At 41.7% G+C, this 19,415-nt stretch overlaps 1 protein-coding gene across 5 annotated transcripts in view; it reads right to left on the bottom strand.

Annotated features, from left to right (window-relative positions):
- Positions 1–1,740, bottom strand: part of LOC307184710 (ankyrin repeat and KH domain-containing protein 1) — a gene marked incomplete at its 3' end in the record, with an annotated part of 117,498 nt that extends 115,758 nt beyond the window's left edge. For all 5 annotated transcript variants that reach the window (XM_079918389.1, XM_079918390.1, XM_079918391.1 and 2 more), the window contains exon 1: positions 1,317–1,740. In XM_079918389.1, the coding sequence (XP_079774515.1) occupies positions 1,317–1,610 (294 nt within the window). In that variant the 5' untranslated portion in view covers positions 1,611–1,740. The remainder of the gene's footprint in view (positions 1–1,316) is intronic.
- Between the last annotated feature and the right edge of the window lie 17,675 nt (positions 1,741–19,415).

The raw sequence follows: 19,415 nt of genomic DNA, 5'->3' as shown, positions 1-19,415 counted from the left end.
GCTCCAGAGAGTCTCTCCCTAACTGCCTACTCAAATAAAATCCTGTCCCACCTTGGCTTAGAAGTTATTTCTCTTATAGTGAAATTCAAAGATACAGATATTCAAGGAACTATCTCCTTTACAACCCACACAGTTTTTTCCAAAGCAAAATATTGGGGTTAGAATACACTAAGGTTTTAAATCTAAAGGAATTCCTGTTCAGACCAAGAATGGCAAGACTGCGCACTAAATGTATTCTACAACCCACAAATGCAGTGTCTCCTTATTCCTCTCAAATACAAAAGCCAGGATAGTTGTACATATATAGAAATCCCTGTACTTTAAGACCAACACTGGAGGTTAAAATGTCATAGGGGGTGAACCAGGCACCTTAGAACCAAAATAGAATACTCTGAGCACTTAGAACAATAGTCATCACAAGACAGTACTATAACCAAGCCAAAGTCAAGGGAAAAAAGTGCAGATATAAAATATCTCCTTTTGCTCTAGAGCCCAAAAGTTGATGCCTACCATTCTAGGTTGCCTAGACCTAAAAAGGCCCAGTATAGGAGTTAAAAGAAACTAAGGACCTGATAACAAATTTTCCTCACTGCAAAAGGTGTCCATACAGGGCCTCATCTTCTCCGAGCCTAAAAATCTCCAGAGTTCAGCTATCCAGCTGTTGCGAAGCTCAAAGATGCACTGGAACTTTCTTTTCCTGTCTAACTTCACACAAAGTTCCAGGCGCAAGACTCACGTGATTTTTCAGCGCAAAAGCAGAGAGCTCCTTAGTACTCACCTGTTTCAAACTATAGAGGGGAATTAAGACCCCTCCTTAAACACACAAGTAAGGCATAAGGCAAATAATGTCCAACCCTGCAACTCTGACGAGAGACACAGTACAGTGGCAATGCTCTTTAGGCAAGCCAGCTCTGTCTCTCTGTCTCTGTCTCACTCTCCCTCTCTCACCCTGACCCTCTGTCTCGCTCTCTCAGTACCAAGGGCAGGGACTCTGGCAAGACCCCGCCCCCCCATCTCCAAAGCGGGGTGGGCGGGAGGTGCCCGAGGAGTCCCGGTTCCCGCGCGAAGCTCAGAGACCAAAGGATTCTCTATTGTGGGTCTATGGATGGTGACGGGAAGCGGTCCGGCTCGAGCCGCGGGCTGAAGAGTAAGCCGAGGGCGCACTAGGCCCGCACCGCTGCCACTGCCGCCATGGAGCCGATCGCTGTCAGAAAACGACTCCGCCTGAGCAGCGGGAGGGTGGCCCCTGCCCTGCGCCGGCCCAGAGTGAATTCGTGCCTCAAGCTGTGTGGGAGGCGGGGGTCCCCGAGCCGTACCTCGGACACCTCGTCCTCGTCGCTACCAGAGGCACCACCTCCACCCCCGGTCCTCAGGACGGCAGCCGCCAACTTGAAATCCAGCGCCGCGGCGTCCCCTCCGCCCGCACCGCTGCCGCCGCCACCGACTCCCGGAGCCGGCCCGGCCTCCCCAAAGAGTCTCACGGTGCGGATTCCCAGTCCGACCCCTCCCGGCGGAGGCGGCTCCGAGGCCCCGGCTGGGGCGGATCGCGGAGCCACTGAGTCCAGATCCTCCTCAAAGGAGGTGCCGCCGCCTCCGCCGTCGGTCAGCATGGTTCTCACGCGAAGCCAGAGACGCTGCCGAGTCACTCGCGGCCGCGGCCACCGCCGCCGCCAATCCCGGGAAACGAGAGGACCAGCAGGAGGAAGAAGCGTCTCCTTCCCCCCCGTCCCAGCAGCGCCACTAACTTCTCACTGCCTAACCTGCTGCCTCCCGCCCCCACACTCGCCACTGGCTGCAGCTCCCCAGCGGCTGCAGCTCATTGGCCAAGGCGAGCCGTCGCTCAGACTCTTCGTCACGCGCCGCTCCCTGGCTCGCAGCCCCCAAGCTGCGTTGACCCGCGCAGGCCTAGGCGGTTGCGAACACCCGCCTACTATTCCCCACGTGCCGACTTCCGGTCTTTTTCTATGTCTATTGGCCAATCTCGCTGACTATCGCGTCACGACCTTAAAGTGGATTAGTTGGCCTTGTGGTCAGTCATAGTGACCCCTGACAATGGAAAACTTCATTGGCGACAGAAAGTGTCGGTCACTTTGTCACAGGACGTCGCGTGGTACAATTGGCCGGTAAGTGTACCATTCATCCCGCCCCCATCTGAGGTGACGGGAAAGGGTTGGGGAATTTCCACTCTTGATTAAAATGACGGCCGAGGTGACGACCTGCAAGAATTGGTGAGATTTGGAGTGAATTCACCCAGCGCTTAGTGAGGCTCTTACGTCAGTGGTGCAAGAGGCGCGGAGGTAACGCAGTCCCCACCTGTCGCTCTCTGCCAGGCGCGGAGAGTTGCTGCACGCGGATTGGAGGGAAGAAGCTGTCAGTCTCAGGTAGGCTCCACCTTCCTGCCCGTCCCTGGTTGGAGGAGCGGCGCGTCAGTCACCAGAGAGGTCACCGCCTCTGGGACAGGGGACGCTGTGTAACCTCTGCTTCTGGCTCTTTGGGCGGGAGTAGGGGGCTGGGAGAGACGGCGGAGCGGGGTCGTTACGGCTGAGTGCCTCCCGCCTTTCCGAGAGGAGCCTAGCCCCACGAGCTGAGGGAACCAGAGAGCTGCTGAGGATGACCGCCCGGAGGCGATTCGGCCAGCCCGCGTGCCAGGACGTGGCTGGGCGCGGCAGTTCTACAACCTGCGGGCGGGGTCGCCCCTCGGGGCCGCGTTCTCTTGCCTGTGGAAGGCGGCGGGCCTGAGGGCTGGACAGCGCCATGCCTCAGTACCGGGAACTGTCCCACGAAGGAGGGTGGGAAGGCCGTGGACAGCGCGCGGAATCACACCGCGGGGCTGAATGCAGTGGTTAAGAGTGCGTGATCTGGAGCAATTTCGAGTTCTGGTGCCGCCACTTACTTACTGTGTGACCTCCGGGCGTTAGTTGTTTAGTCTCTGTGACTTTCAGTTCGTCCGTCTGTAAAATGGGGCTAATATTAATACCTCCCTCATTGAGTTGTTGTTATGAATAAATTGGTAATAACGTCAGGCGCTTAACAAAGTGCCAAACTTACAGCAAAGACTAACTTTTTTTAGTTACTTTTCCTTCAGGAGTCCTCCACCTGCCCCCTGGCTCCTGCCAGCCACACTAATTGTCTCTGTGATGCAAAACAAGGCTAGCTAAGGGGGTCTTCCCCCCTCAGAGGAGATCTCTGTACCTCTGTTAGCTCTATCTCTCTATCGCCTTTGTCAATAAAGAGGGCTTTAAAAGAACTAATGCTCTAACTAATCCTGTGATCAAAGATCGCAAGAAAGGCATTTGGGGAAGTTTGTATGGCAAATGTTCTTTGACCCTGAGAATGTCCATACGAGTTTAGCCAAGAGAGATTGGCTAAAAGCAAAAGCTTTGGCATTGTCTACTCTCTTGCAACTTTAACAAAGGGCCTTGTATATCTTGATTGTGTAATTTTTAATATTTCACCTCCCTTGAACTGGAATCTGAAAATTCTACAAAAAATGATTTTTAAAATGACTTTAAAATCGATTCTGCCAAACATTTATTTAAAGAGCAATTCGAAGATTGTGAACATTTCTTTGGCTTGGTAAATGCCCATTTTGGCATTTCACATGTCAAAAAGAGACAGTTTTCTATGAGCAGAACATTTTAGGTAAATGTTCTTTCTAGATAATACATTGTAGAAAATGTGGGGAAAGTACCTTTTCTAGAAAACTATTTTGATGTAAATGCCACGTACACTGGCTTTAGTTAGAATTTGTGGAACTTAATTAGCTCATATCTTCAGTAGGCATGTGTGACTAGGTCACAACTCAAACTAATAGCGCCAACAAAAGAAACCCAGCACTGCCCAACCCACTTCAGAGCTGGATTATCCAGAATTGGTATGGCTACATCCTTAGGCAAAAACAGGTATTGACTGGTGCAACAAAGGAACTGCTTGTCATTTCTACCACTATCACAAAAACAATTTCTGATGCAGCTGCCTGAACAAACTCCTTAAATTCATTACATGAATCTCAAGGACGGAGAAAGGAAATCTGGATATATACATTTCCCCCAGTATATTTGAGAGAGAAAAATACACTCTCTACTCAGTCCCTAGCAACCAACCCTGAGTATAACTGTGAGTATAATGATCAAGCAGTGATCTTTGTTTCACCAGGACCTTTACCTAAGATTGTTTTCAGTAGTTTGACAGTCAGTATTGGAGTTAGGAACTCTCAATCTCCTAGATTTTGGTAACTGCTATATAGATTGTATATTAAATATTGTATATTAGTATATTGTATATTAATACAATATATTAATATTTATTATATTAATGTGTATATTGTGTATTAAATTTAATATTTCCATATATACCACATTCATGTGGTTTTACAAATGTGAAAACTAATTGAAAACTAATTGAGAAATCATATCAGGTAATACATTTGATGAATATATAAAGTCATACTCAATGTATTCAGTGTAAAATATCAATAAATACTAATGTGATTTAGTGGGTAACCTTGGTTTTGATATATATTAAGATGGTATTTACTACTGAAAGAAAAGTAATACACTGATTTTTCAAAGGCTGAATAAGTAGTGGAGCACAAAATCCCTCTTAAAAGTATATTTGTTGGAAATTAACATTAGAATAAAATGTTTTCCCACAGAAAACCAGTGGGAATATTTATTAGGGTCTAATTTAACATGTTTCAAAGCACTCTCTTCCTTTTGATCATCTTTCAGACAGGGAAGGAAAAAGGGAAACTGTATAGTCCAAGGATTTTTTTAACTTTGAGGTAATAAAAGCCTTTATTCCTCATAAGAAATATGAGATTGACAACTAAATTGTAGATACAGGGACTTTAGCTACATGTAGTTCTTTTACATGCAACCTGCATTTTCTCAAGACATTTAATTTCTGCATGTCAGTCCATCTCAGTTCAGCCCATGTATATAAGGAAAGAAGGATAAGTAAACCAACAAATTTGTTGCACTTGGTTGTTATGTCATTTAACCTTTATAATAACCCTATCAAGATTTCACCCAGGGCTTCCCTGGTGGCTCAGTGGTTGAGAGTCCGCCTGCCGTTGGAGGACACGCAGGTTCGTGCCCCGGTCCGCGAAGATCCCACATGCCGCGGAGCGGCTGGGCCCGTGAGCCATGGCCCCTGAGCCTGCAAGTCCGGAGGCTGTGCTTCGCAACGGGAGAGACCACAACAGTAAGAGGCCCGCATACCAAAAAAAAAAGAAAGAAAAAAAAAAGAATTCACCCATTTTACAGATAAGGAAATTGAAACTCCAAAAAGGTTATATAACTTGCCCAAACATATAAGACCAGTATGTTAAAAGGCTAGGATTTGAATTTATTTCTGCCTGATCCCAAAACCCATGCTCTTCCCACTGTATCACTTTGATTCCATGGTACCCTCAAAGGTAGAGGAATTTCATCAATCAGGTAAATTGATATAATACTTCAACAATTATATCTTTATAAACCTGCTAATTAGGACTCTAGGTAAATTATCCCTGACTGCTACCAAATTTGATCTCTCTCTCTTTTGTAACAGTTGGAAACATTTAATTTAAAACTTATCTCCTGGTTTCTCCAACTATATTGTTAGTTTCTTAGACCATATAATTTCACATTAAAAAATCTGAATAGTTAATATATTAACATGGTTCACATTTCAAAAAGAATTTTAAAAATACGATGAAAGTAGTCCTTTTACTTTGTCCACTAAACACCCAGATCCCCTCATAAGCAAACCATGTTATCAGGTTTCTAAGTCTCCTTCTAGGAATGTTTATACATATATAAGCAATTTCGTACCTGTCTACTTTTTTAACACAAATGGCAGCATACTGTACACACTTCTGTATCTTGCTTTTTTCACCTAGTATATTGTAGAGATATTCCATGTCAGTATGTAAAGAGCTCTGTAATTCTTGTTTACTGCTTCATAGTATTCTGTTAACCAGGCATACTATAATTTATCTATCCAGTACTATAAACTGGATAGGAAACTATTGTTTCCTATAATAAACCTACTCTCTATCCTCCAGGAAGTTCTGGGCACAACTTAGTTCAACTGAAAAATAAAATTGCAACCAGGCTGAAGGCTACCACTTATTTGAGCTATACTTGAATATACCTGCAAGATGTAGGAAGTGGGCATGTTTTAAAAAACAAGGAGCTATGCCTGCAGCTGGATTACCCCACCACATAGCCTAAGAAAATTATACCAAATTATTCAGAAAATTTACTGAGCCTACCTGAAAATGGGAAAAGTGTATATATATATATATATGTATATATATATATATATAACTTCTAAAACTAACAAGTATATAAATACCTCTTGTAGTAGAATCACTCAGGTTCTCAGCAATGGAGAGAGGAGAGAACAATTAATACCCATATTCATTTTCTTCCTTGGGGTTCTATCAGGATTCCTTAATCCTTGAATTGTTTAACAGAGGACAGCATGTCAAGGAGAATATGCAATAGGGTTGAGAGGAAGTAGTAGGATTTGGTGGGAGGGTCTCTGAGTTGAGAATCAGAAATACCAAATCTACTTCAAGTGACTAGTATACTTCTGGGCGTGATGCTGTGCTCCTTGACCAAGAAAGTTTGTGTGTCCAGTTGACCTTTTGATGTACACTTTAAAGGTACATAACTTAAGAGACATTCCATACCACAAAACATAGTCATCACTTTAAATCAAATATCATACATGTATGGAAAAAGTATGGTAGGTTACATGTAAAACCAAGATGTTAATAGTAATTATCTTTGGGGTAATAGATTTGTACAGAGATTTATAAAATTCTTTTTTGAATATTTATTTTCTAGGCTTTTCTTTTTTACTTTTCCACAGTGAACATATACTTTTTGTGTAATAAAAGTTTTTTCAAATATTTCAAATTAGTTTTGCAATTTTTTCACATGTACATTCAACCAACATTTATTTAATTCCTGTTGTGTGCATGGCACTTTGCCAAGTCTTTAGAGAAAACATAAAAGAAGCAGAAGATAATGTACTTCTTTTCAGTTACACTGATGCATATACTTATTGACTGATGATTAGGTAGATAAAATGCACGTGGGGATAATAGAGAACAGTCTTAAACAACAGAAAGACAAATTCAAGACACTATAATAAACTATTTTGCAGTATTGAGTAGGTAGAAAGTAATAGAGAAATCAAAATAGAGTAAGTTTATTTAGGAAAAAGCTTTTTTTTTACATCTTTATTGGAGTATAATTGCTTTACAATGGTGTGTTAGTTTCTGCTTTATAACAAAGTGAATCAGTTATACATATGTTCCCATATTTCTTCCCTCTTGCGTCTCCCTCCCTCCCACCCTCCCTATCCCACCCCTCCAGGCGGTCACAGAGCACCGAGCTGATCTCCCTGTACTATGCGGCTGCTTCCCACTAGCTATCTACCTTATGTTTGGTAGTGTATATATGTCCATGCCTCTCTCTCGCTTTGTCACAGCTTACCCTTCCCCCTTCCCATATCCTCAAGTCCATTCTCTAGTAGGTCTGTTAGGAAAAAACTTTGATTATTATCATTTTGAACTAGGAACTAACTGAGGGAAATAGAAGAGGTAAAGCCTTCCAAATGGAAAGGAATGGTTAAAAGAATAACTTGGTCAGTGCAGAGAAATCAGAAAGAGGATTAAAGAGAAATTTGGTTAAAGAAATGTTGAATGCTGGACTGAGGGCTTTAAATTTCGGTTCGTAGTTACTGAAAAGCAAAGTTACCAAGATAAAAATTGTCAAAGGGAGATTACAACTTTTTGTTTTGTTTTGTTTTGTTTTGTTTGGGCTGCATTGTATGAGTTGGGATATGGAACAAGGAGGTACTGGAGTCTAGGAAACAAGCAGTCTTGCTGTTGTGCTTAGGCCAGGTGTGAGGTAATGAAAGCCTGAGTCAGGGGAGTGGCTATCAAAATGAGAGAATGGAACTGTCAGCAAGCATAAGAATCAGCATGACTTGATGCCTGATGAAATGTGGGGAACAGTAGAGTTAGGAACAATAGTTACTCTAGAGAAATCAATACAAACTTTCTGAAGGGAAATGTGGTATTATGTATCAAGATCCTTTCTTTAAATTTTTATTTCCTCCTATTAGAATGGCTAAAATCCAGCAAACTGACAGTACCAATTGCTGGTGAGGATGCAAAACAACAGCAGCTCTCATTCATTGCTGATGAGAATGCAAAATGGTACAGCCATTCTGGAAAAGAGTTTGGAAGGTTCTTACTATGCTAAACATGGTCTTACCATACAATGCACAATTGCACTTCTAAATATTTACCCATTGATTTGAAAACTTATATCCACATAAAATCCTGCATGGGGAAGTTTATAGCAGCTTTCTTCATAATCATTGCTTCTGGAAGCAACCATGGTGTCCTTCAATAAATGAATGGGTAAACAAAGTGTGGTACAGCCATACAATGGAATACTATAAAAAGGAATGAGCTGTCAAACCATGCACAGACAAAGATGAATTTTAAATGCATATTGTGAAGTGAAAGAAGCCAGTTTGAAAAGGCCACATATTGTATGATTCTATTTATATGACATTCTGGAAAAGGCAAAACTATGGAGATAGTAAACAGATCAATGTGCCAGGGGTTGAGGTGGGGGAAGAGTTGAATAGGTGAAGCACAGAGGATTTTTTGGGGTGGTAAAGTTCTGTATGATATTGTATTCTGTATGATACTGTAATAGTACATACATGACACTATTCATTCGTCAAACCTATAGAACTTTACAGTACAAAGAGTGAAATTTAATGTATGAAAAAAATTTTTTTAAATCATTTAGTAGTCCAGAGGATCCCAGAATGGAATGCAGACTATGGCAAAAGAATCTAATTGTATCACAAATGTGCAAAACAGGACTTCCCTGGTGGCACATTGGTTAAGAATCTGCCTGCCAATGCAGGGGACACAGGTTCAAGCCCTGGTCCGAGATCCCACATGCCGTGGAGCAACTAAGCCCATGCACCACAACTACTGAGCCTGAGCTCTAGAGCCTGCAAGCCACAACTACTGAGCCCAAGTGCCACAACTACTGAAGCCTGCGCGCCTAGAGCCCATGCTCCACAACAAGAGAAGCTACCACAATGAGAAGCCCACGCACCGCAATGAAGAGTAGCCCCCGCTTGCCGCAACTAGAGAAAGCCCGTGCGCAGCAATGAAGACCCAATGCAGCCAAAAATAAATAAATAAATAAGTTTATTTTTTTTAAAAAATGTGTGAAACAACCTCACTGAAGGAAGTGAAGGAAAAATATACTGACCTACGTAACTTTGGAAATGAGTGGTGGCTCTAAGACTAAAGACAAAAGGAACAGCACATAAGCGCTGTACTATGCTTGATCAAGTTGTTTCCCATGGAGATTATGCATTAACAGTTCTGAAACCACTATGTATGTGTACTGGAACTGAACAATTATGTAAATGGATGACAGATTGTGGGAGCCTACTTTCTCACTGTTAGAGTGGGAGACTACAGATGAGCAAGGGGAATAGGCTAGAATGATCTGTGTGGTGATGGGTTAGAGCTGGAAACATGAGTATGAACTCATATTTAGTTTACTATAGTTACAAGTGAATATATGTAGAAATATGTGTAGGTATGTATATTACACAAGTTAGTATACACATATTTTTTTTTGCTCTGTCAGCTAGAAATGACATTCCAGTAGCAACATGCACACCTTATACTCCTGGTTTTTAATATCGTTCTTCAATAAAAGGAACCATGGCTGCTTAGAGAAATGACTGATTCTAGGACTGGGGCAGTAAATATATTGTACAAGATGAGCCTGGATCATCTTATAGTGCCAGAAAGTAAGAAAGTACTAAACATACACACATACACAGAATAATGAGGGTATCTCAGAGAGATACAGGAGCTAACTGAAAGAGCTCCCAATGGCCAAAGCTGGGACAATTTGAGCAAATAATTAGTATTGGATTATAACCCGAAGTATAAAATAAATATCCACGAGTTCATATGTATATAAGTAAATGATTGAATAAATAAATGAATGGAGAGAATAGATAAGTCTTCCATGCACAAGAATTCCAAATTTATGTAGATACTTTGCCCTCAAGGAGGTGAAGCATAACTCCCTTTTCCTTAAGTGTAGGCTGTGCTTAGTGACATCCTTCCAAAGAGTACAGTATGGAGAAGAGAGGGGGAAGGGTAACTTTATAGTGGAGAAACCTGACAAACACTACCTCAGACAGGTGTCAAGATTAACATCAACAGTGATAAATCATGTTAATAGTATGTATCCTTGATATGTGCAAGCAGTATGAAAACTGTCATAGTCAAGAGGAGCCTAAGGAGACATGATGACTAAATGTAATATGATATCCTGAATGGGATTCTGGAACAGGAAAAGGACATGAGGTAAACATGAAGGAAATCTGAATGAAGTATGGACCTTAGTTAATAATAATGTATCAATTAGCTAATAATAATGTATCAGTGTTGGCTCATTAATTGTGACAAATGTACCATACTAATGTTAAGATGTTAGTTACAGAGGAAACTGGGGATGGGCTATTTAGGAACTCTGTACTATCTTTGCAACTTTTCTTTAAATCTAAAACTATTCCAAAATTTAAAGTTTTTATTTTAATTAAGTTATTTTATTTTTATTCTTACATTTATTTATTTTATTTTTATTGTTCCAGTTTTATTGAGATATAATTGACATAATTATTGACACTAATTGTATTAGTTTAAGGTATACAACATAATGATTTGATACATGTATATATTGCAAAATGATTAACCACAGTAAATTTAGTTAACATATGTCACCTCAGTTAGTTTTTTTTATTGTGACGAGAACTTTTAAAATCTACTCTTATAAAAGTTCATTTTAAAAAATGTTTATTTCTTGGACTTCTAAGAATTTACCTTTAAGAGTTATTTAGACATGGCACAAAATATCATATAGTAAAAAAAAAAAAAAAAAAATCAATACAACCTAAATATCTAACAGGAATTAATTGATGTTAACTCGATTTTGGTATACAATTTCGTTCTATAGTTATTAAAAATGAAGTTCACATTATATTAAATAAAAGATAAAATTATAAAACAGAGCATATATAGTATTCCCAATACGCTAGAATGGATAGAATATTCCCAAACATCAAAATGACATACACCAGACAGAGAGATTATCTGTGGATGGTGGGATAATGGGTGTTTTTATTTATTTTATTTATTTATGTTTTCAATTTTTCTATACATAGTATAGTACTCTGGTGATCAGGAAAATAAATTTAATATAGTTTGTAAGAAAAAATCACTTTATGTATAAAATCAGGGAACTGATCAAATGGGATATTTATTGGCAGTGTTAGAAAAATTAAGCAGGAACAATTATTTTTCAGATAAAGAAGATGATGATGACTTCACCCTATGTGTTTGGTTTCAAACAGCAATGGGGGGAACTTAGCCAATATAGAACATTACATGGTAAGTCTGCAAGAAACCCTCAAGAGAAACATACTGAACAGAAACAGATAAAGAGGGACTTCCCTGGTGGTCCAGTGGTTGGGACTCCATACTCCCAGTGCAGGAGGCCCGAGTTCAATCCCTGGTCGCCGAACTTAGATCCCACATACCGCAACTACGCCTGTGTGCCCCAACTACTGAGCCCGCGTGCTCTAGAGCCCATGCGCTGCAAGGACGAACCAGCACAGCCAAAAATAAATACATAAGTAAATAAAATTTTAAAAAAGGAACAAATGTTTTTACTATAACTGGAAACAAATTTTTAAAAGATGTCAAGTTGTAGCTTTGCTTTCCACAAAAAGAAACATTTTTATGCAGAAAGGTCATGTGGTTAGCAATGAAGGTGAAGTCACTTTCCCCCCAGGTGAATCCTTGGTGAATATATTTTGGGTATTGCCTCCACTGAAAGATGCATACTGAAAATATGAGTACTAGCAGCAATTCTATGAGCTTCCCGCCATCCCTCAGTACTAATTAAAAGGGAAGGTCAAGAATCACACTGAGGAATAAGTACCAGCAAGTATATAAGGGTTCAGCCCAGATGCACTGGTCACAGTTGCATGAGCACTTTGACAAGAAGAGGGTTCGAAGAGCCTGCAATCAGGCTCTCCCTTGGAGAAACACAGAACCCTATCATGTGCATCGCAATGAAGCCCCCACCTATCCCATTCCACACTTGGGAAACCTGAGGCTAACCACTCCAAACATCCTCTTGTGCCCTACGACTTGGGCAGCCACACCCATCTTTTGTAGAAGCTCTTCTTTACTGGTACCACGGCATTCTGCCATAGACTTTAGAAGGTCCCACGGCTGGAATGGAATCTCATGGTTTGGAAACTGATGGGAGAACAGTTAAATAGTAAACCCCACAGCAAGAATCAGCTTATCTTTCAGGTCATGGTGGTCTGGCACGTAGTAAATCACTTTTGAATCAGAAGGGCTCTTAAGGAGTCCTTTAGTCTTTTTAATAAACACTCCCGGGTCTTCCCTGGTGGCGCAGTGGTTAAGAATCCGCCTGCCAATGCAGCGAACACGGGTTCGAGCCGCGGTCCACATGCCGTGGAACAACAAAGCCTGTGCGTCACAGCTACTGAGCCTGCACTCTAGAGCCCGTGAGCAACAACTACTGAGCCTGCGTGCTGCAACTACTGAAGCCCACGTGCCTAGAGCCTGTGCTTCACGACAAGAGAAGACTGCAATGAGAAGCCCGCGCACCGCAATGAAGAGTAGCCCCTGCTCGCCGCAACTAGAGAAAGCCCGCGCGCAGCAACGAAGACCCAGTGCAGCCAAAACTAAATAAATTTATAAAAAACTAAACATCCCTCCTTTTAATAAAGGAGGAACTGGAGGAATGGGCATTAGGGTCAATACCTTGCTGGAAAATCTCTGAGGTTCCTCTATGACCCTGTCTATCTAACCCTCCGATGTTTCCTGTAAGAATCAGAAGTACATCATTGTTTACCAAAGTCAGGAGCGAACAAGCCCAGGATTCCAGCTCGGGGAGGAATTTTGGCTTATACGTGAGAACTGAGTCATTCTGAAGGCTGATCTTGGAGACTCTAGTGGAGTGTTTGAACTCAATTCAGTTTACCACACCCCTTGCTCATCAAGGCAGGCTCATAAATCAGGAGACACAGCATGGCATTTACCTTCAGGTCAGGTAACAGTGCCACCTCCCAGATGTTCTGCCCCAAAGAAGTGGCATGGTGTCTACTATGGCCCCGAAAGTATACCCATAGATAGTCTAGTTGAGACATGAGTCTGGTACAAGTTCACAGAAGCTGTAAGGAAAATTGTGGTCAGGACTCTACCTTGAAACTTCTCACCTAGAGGGCCTTCTTAAATCCTGGCATTGGCACCACTGGTGACAAGGAAGAAAAAAACAGCCAGGGTTGGACTTTTCCAGCAGAGATCTAGTGGATGCAAAAGGTTTGTCAGTTGAAGAAGATTCCTTCACCAATACAAGAATTATGTAGGACAAATGTCTGAGAAATGGGCAAACCTGTCAGTGGCCTCTGGTGTTTAGCTAAAGCCCTAGACTGTCCCAATGCCTCTGCCCATAAGCTGGCAGCTTTTTTATCTGAGACTGAGCTGTAATAGAGAGTCTTAAGAAAGCAGCAATATTGCTCTATCTACTAGAGATTTTAGAGGAATACTAGGATTCCTGGAGAGTGACCAAAGGATTCAGAAATATTAAAAAACCCAAGAGCAATGGTGAGACCACTATTCAGTCCCTGATCATCTCCTGCCCAGCAGTTACACTAAACAAGTCCCATGTTGCTCTCTCATATACCTTTAGCAGGAGTGAAAATTGATACAGTCTTTAGGGAAATCAGTTTGGAGGTGCCTTCAAATTTAAAAAAAAATTTTTCAAAGAATAAATTTATTCTATTTTATTTATTTATTTATTTTTGGCTGCGTTGGGTCTTCGTTGCTTCACACAGGCTTTTTCTCTGGTTGCCGCGAGCAGGGGCTACTCTTCGTTGCGGTGCACGGGCTTCTCATTGTGATGGCTTCTCTTGTTGCAGAGCACGGGTTCTAGGAGCGCAGGCTTCAGTAGTTGTATGGCATGCGGGCTTAGTTGCTCCACAGCATGTGGGATCTTCCCGGACCAGGGCTTGAACCTGTGTCCCCTGCATTGGCAGGCGGATTCTTAACCACTGTGCCACCAGGGAAGCCCAGCCTTCAAATTTTTAAATGTGCATACCCTTTGATTAGCAAATCCACTTCCAATTCTGGGGGAATAGTGCCCAGAGACACTCACACATGAGCTCAAAAATATTTGTACAAGGAAATTCATTGAAACCTTGCTTGTCCATCAATAAGAAAGTGGCTAAGTTGCAGTACAGCTATAAAACGACCTGGTATACACTTGTTAAAAAGAATGAATGAAAACTCCAAGTAAAATGTTCATGGTAAACTGCTGAGCAAAAAAATATATGCAATTATTTCTGCTTTTGAGTAAAAGTATTTTATTCGTACACTTATTGTTTGAATTTGTTTACAATGATCATATAACACTTTTGCAATAATAGATTTCCAAAAGCACCCGCCATTATTACCTTTAAACTAAGAAGTTGGTAGATGATTTTTTTAAATTTTAAAATAGCTCTATTGTTGTAATGTTACTTGTCCAATAAATTAAAATTGGGAGGAAAAAGCAAATTCATTAAAATTTAGAATGTACTTTTTTTTTGCGGTACGCGGGCCTCTCACTGCTGTGGCCTCTCCCGTTGCGGAGCACAGGCTCCGGACTCACAGGCTCAGCAGCCATGGCTCACGGGCCCAGCCGCTCCGTGGCATGTGGGATCTTCCCAGACCAGGGCACGAACCCGCGTCCCCTGCATCAGCAGGCGGACTATCAACCACTGTGCCACCAGCGAAGCCCTAGAATGTACTTTTTAAGGTCAGATATAGAGAATTATATTTAACTCAGAGAAATGTGAACTTAGGGGAGAACTATTTTACATATATTTTAATATACACGCACATACACACACATATATTGCCACAGTTCTCATAGTATGGTTTATAGACTCCTGGAGGCCCCAAGGCCTTTTCAGGGCTGTGGAATCAAAACTGTTTTCATTATAATTCTAAGATACAACTCTTCACTGTGTTGACTTTTTGATAGTATGAAAGCAATGGTGGGTAGAGATTTCCCTGGTGGTCCAGTGCTTAAAACTCCATGCTCCCAATGCAGGGGGACCAGGTTTCATCCCTGGTCAGGGAACTAGATCCCACATGCTGCAACTAAGACCCGGGGCAGCAAAATAAATATTTAAAAAAAAAAAAAAGCAATGGTGGGTAAAAATTGCTGGTGCCTCAGCACGATTCAAGGCAATGGTATCAAACTGTACTAGTAGTTAATGTAGTCTTCTCCACTCAGCACGCAAAGGGGAAAAAAAGCCAAATTTAATACGAATATCCTTAATGGAGCAGGTAAAATTAATTTTATTAAAACTCAACCCTTGGGACTTCCACGGTGGTCCAGTGGTTAACACACCACGTTCTAAATGCAGGGGGCCCAGGTTCAATCTCTGGTCAGAGAACTAGATCCCACGTGCATGCCACAACTAAGAGCCCGCATGCCGCAGCTGAAGGATCCTGCGTGCCACAACTTAAGGATCCTGCATGGCTCAACGAAGATCCTGCACACAGCAACGAAGATCCGTGTGCCACAACTAAGACCCAGTGCAGCCAAATAAATAAATAAATATTAAAAACAGAAAACAAAACTCAACACTTGAGTACATATATTTTAAATATTCTATGTGAGGAAATGGGAAGTATACATAAAGCACTTCTGCTATACATTGCTTGCCTCAAGAACATGATTGTCTCAAGGAAAAAGACTCAGGCAGCAAAGCTGAACTTTCCAGTTGCAAAGCTGAACTAACCACTTTTTCATGGAATACCATTTTTACATGAAAAGTGTGACTGACAGATAAGTTTTGGCAATTCAGACTTGTGTATTTGGCAGACATTTTCTGGAGCCTGCCATCTGAAGGGAAACAGCTGACAGTATTTGTTTCCAGTTATAAAATTCAGGCTTTGGGGCAAAAATGAGGATTTTGCAAAATTGTACCCACTACCATTGGTTTACAGTTTCCCAAAACTTAAAAGACTTTTCTGAAGAGATAGTGATAATACTTTTTAAAATATTTATTTATTTATTTGGCTGCGTCGGGTCTTAGTTACCGCATGTGGGACCTTCGTTGCCGCGTGCAGGATCTTTTAGTTGCAGCATGCGAACTCTTAGTTGCGGCATGCAGGATCTAATTCCCTGACCGGGGATAGAACTCGGGCCCCCTGCATTGGGAGTGTGGAGTCTTAACCACTGGACCACCAGGGAAGTCCTGAGATAGTGATAATATTAACAAATGTGGTTTTCGATATTATATAATTAAATGTGTCAGTATTTGCAAGACCTACATAACTCAGTGGACCAATATTTCCCAAATGACCAATGGCTGATGTTACAAACCCATATATGAGTAAAACAACCATCCAAAGATAGACCAATGAATTTTAATGTAACAGAATATGAAAAGTTTATAGTTATGTTTTCAACCTTTACAAAATTAACAGTCATTTAATTTTGGTGTGGTATTAAAGGGAGTAACCACAATTATCTGGAAAAGCCATTAAAATATTTTTCCCTTTTCCAACTACATATCTGTGTGAGTCCAGATTTGGTTCATGTTATTCAACCAAAATACTATATTGCAGTTGACTGAATGTGGAAGCAGATAGGAGAATCCATCCATCTTTTATTAAGCCAGACATTAAAAATTCCACCCTTGGGGCTTCCCTGGTGGCGCAGTGGTTGAGAGTCCACCTGCCGATGCAGGGGACACGGGTTCATGCCCCGGTCTGGGAAGATCCCACATGCCATGGAGCGGCTGGGCCCGTGAGCCATGGCCGCTGAGCCTGCGCATCCGGAGCCTGTGCTCCGCAACAGGAGAGGCCACAACAGTGAGAGGCCCGCGTACCGCAAAAAAAAGAAAAAAAAAAAAAAAAAAAAAAAACTCCCACTCTTCTCATTAAATTATTTTTGTTTTGAAAGATCATGGACTTGCCTGGTGGCACAGTGGTTAAGAATCCTCCTGCCAATGCAGGGGACATGGGTTCGAGCCCTGGTTTGGGAGGATCCCACGTGCTGCGGAGCAACTAAGCCCATGTGCCACAACTACTGAGACTGTGCTCTAGAGCTTGTGAGCCACAATTACTGAGCCCACAAGCCACAACTACTGAGTCTGTGAGCCACAACTACTAAAGCAAGCATGCCTAGAGCCCATGCTCCGCAACAAGAGAAGCCACTGCAATGAGAAGCCTACGCACCACAACAAAGAATAGACCCCGCTCGCCGCAGCAACGAACACTCAACACAGCCAAAAATTAATTAATTAATTAATTAATTTTTAAAACTATGTAACTTGTGTTCACAGTTATGCAATGAAATTACGGATTTTTAAAAATTCCTCAGTTTAAATTTCTGTTGCAGTAAATATTGGTAGACAAAATATCAATAGACAAAGCCTACATATATAAACAAGAGCTCTTTGGGTCTGTAATAAGTTTTCAGAGTGTAAAGGGGTTCTGAGATCAAAAAGTTTCAGAGCTGCTGCAGTACTATAGTATAGCGGTTCCAGCAGTGGCAGAAGAATGGAGGAGATGACCTATGGAGACTCTGCTGGGTTTTCAGTCTTTTCCCACTCAGCCACTGCTCATCTTTAGCCCAGCAGTCAAAGCATGGGAACAAGAGCTCTGAACTGTGCTCTGGGTATCTCTGATGTGAGTTTATGAAAGGGAAAAGGCACTTCTTTCCCTTCTTCTCCCTGTCTAAGTCTCCAGATAAGACTTATGGGTTGTGCTGGGTAAAGAGAGAGACTAGGAAAGGGAAGATGAGAGTGAGGCACCTGCACAGCTATTAAGGCGTTTAGAAACTCCGAAGTTAGCTGGTAAAGACAAACTTTCAGGGGCCACGTCTGGTCCACTTGGGCTCAACAGCATGAACAGGAAGGAGCCAGGGACATCCCCTAAAGCAGTAATACTCGGATTCCCTTCCTCCTGCTCTGGCCCATTTCTTAAAATAGCCTAAACCCTTCAATGGCCTTTAAGAACCAACAGTACCACCTGGTTAATTAGAATAGATCAACATGAAATCAAGTTTAAAGAGAAAAAAATGTAAACCAACATAATAACAACTGCTACTTTCCCATATACCTCCCGTTCCACCTCCACATTCACCTAAGCTTCTACTTTCCTCCTACCATCCACCCCTCCCCTGGCCTGAGCCCTTCTCTCCTTAGGCTATTGCTGATTCATTAGGGATATAGTCACTAGGATGGGGAATTTAGGCATAAGACATTTCACCATGATTTGATACTCCTTTGTGCCATTTACTGGCTGTGTGAACATGCAGATCACTCTCCTTCTCTGGACCCTCAGTTTCTGCATCTTCAGATGAGATGATCTTCCAGCTCTGTGATCCTATAGTTATTAATGAACAGGAGATATGTCCAGGCTGGAACTAAGGACTCTGAAATAAAAGTCATTGAAAAGAGCAGAGAATCTAGAGAGGGAACAAAGCTCTAGTTTGCATCATTACACATCCCCTTTGGACATGGATATATTCATGGGAGATGAACAAACACAGGTCTCTGAAAACAACCCGGAGAAACCTCCCAAGGCCATGATTCTTCCCTTGGGTTCACTTAGCTAGTACGTTCCAAGAGTTGGTATTGGAGAATTCCCCAGTTCTTGCCCAGCAGTGGTAATTTCTTTCGTCTTGGAGGCCCTAGAGGCTTTCAACTTCCCTGTTGTGACTTTTCTAATTAGATATCGGGCTCTGGCCTCTACAATTCTTTTTATTTTTTTAACACCTTTATTGAAATATAATTCACATGTGACACAGTTCTTCCAAAGTGTATATTTCAGTGACTTTTGTTATATTCACAGAGTTGTACAACCATCATATCTATTTTAGAACATTTTCATCACCCTTAAAAAGAAACCCTAAACCCATTAGCCATTATCTCTCAACACCCCAGGTCCCAAGCCCTAGGCAACCACTTGTATACCTTTTTGTCTTTATAGATTTACCTATTCTAGATAGTTCATATAAATGGAATCATACAACATGTGGTCCTTTGTGACTAACTTCTTTTACTTAGAATGATGTTTTCAAGGTTCATCAATGTTGTAGCATTTATCAGTGCTTTGTTCCATTTTATTGCTGAATAACATTGCACTGTATGGGTATAACACATTTTGTTTATTCATGAGTTTGGGTTGTTGGGTCATTTTGGGTTGTTTCCACCTTTTGGCTATTGTGAATAATACTGTTATGAACATTGGTGTA

This window comes from Stenella coeruleoalba, assembly GCF_951394435.1.
Source record: "Stenella coeruleoalba genome assembly, chromosome: 3".
Classification (NCBI taxonomy): domain Eukaryota; kingdom Metazoa; phylum Chordata; class Mammalia; order Artiodactyla; family Delphinidae; genus Stenella; species Stenella coeruleoalba.
This window is presented reverse-complemented; position numbering and strand designations above follow the sequence as displayed.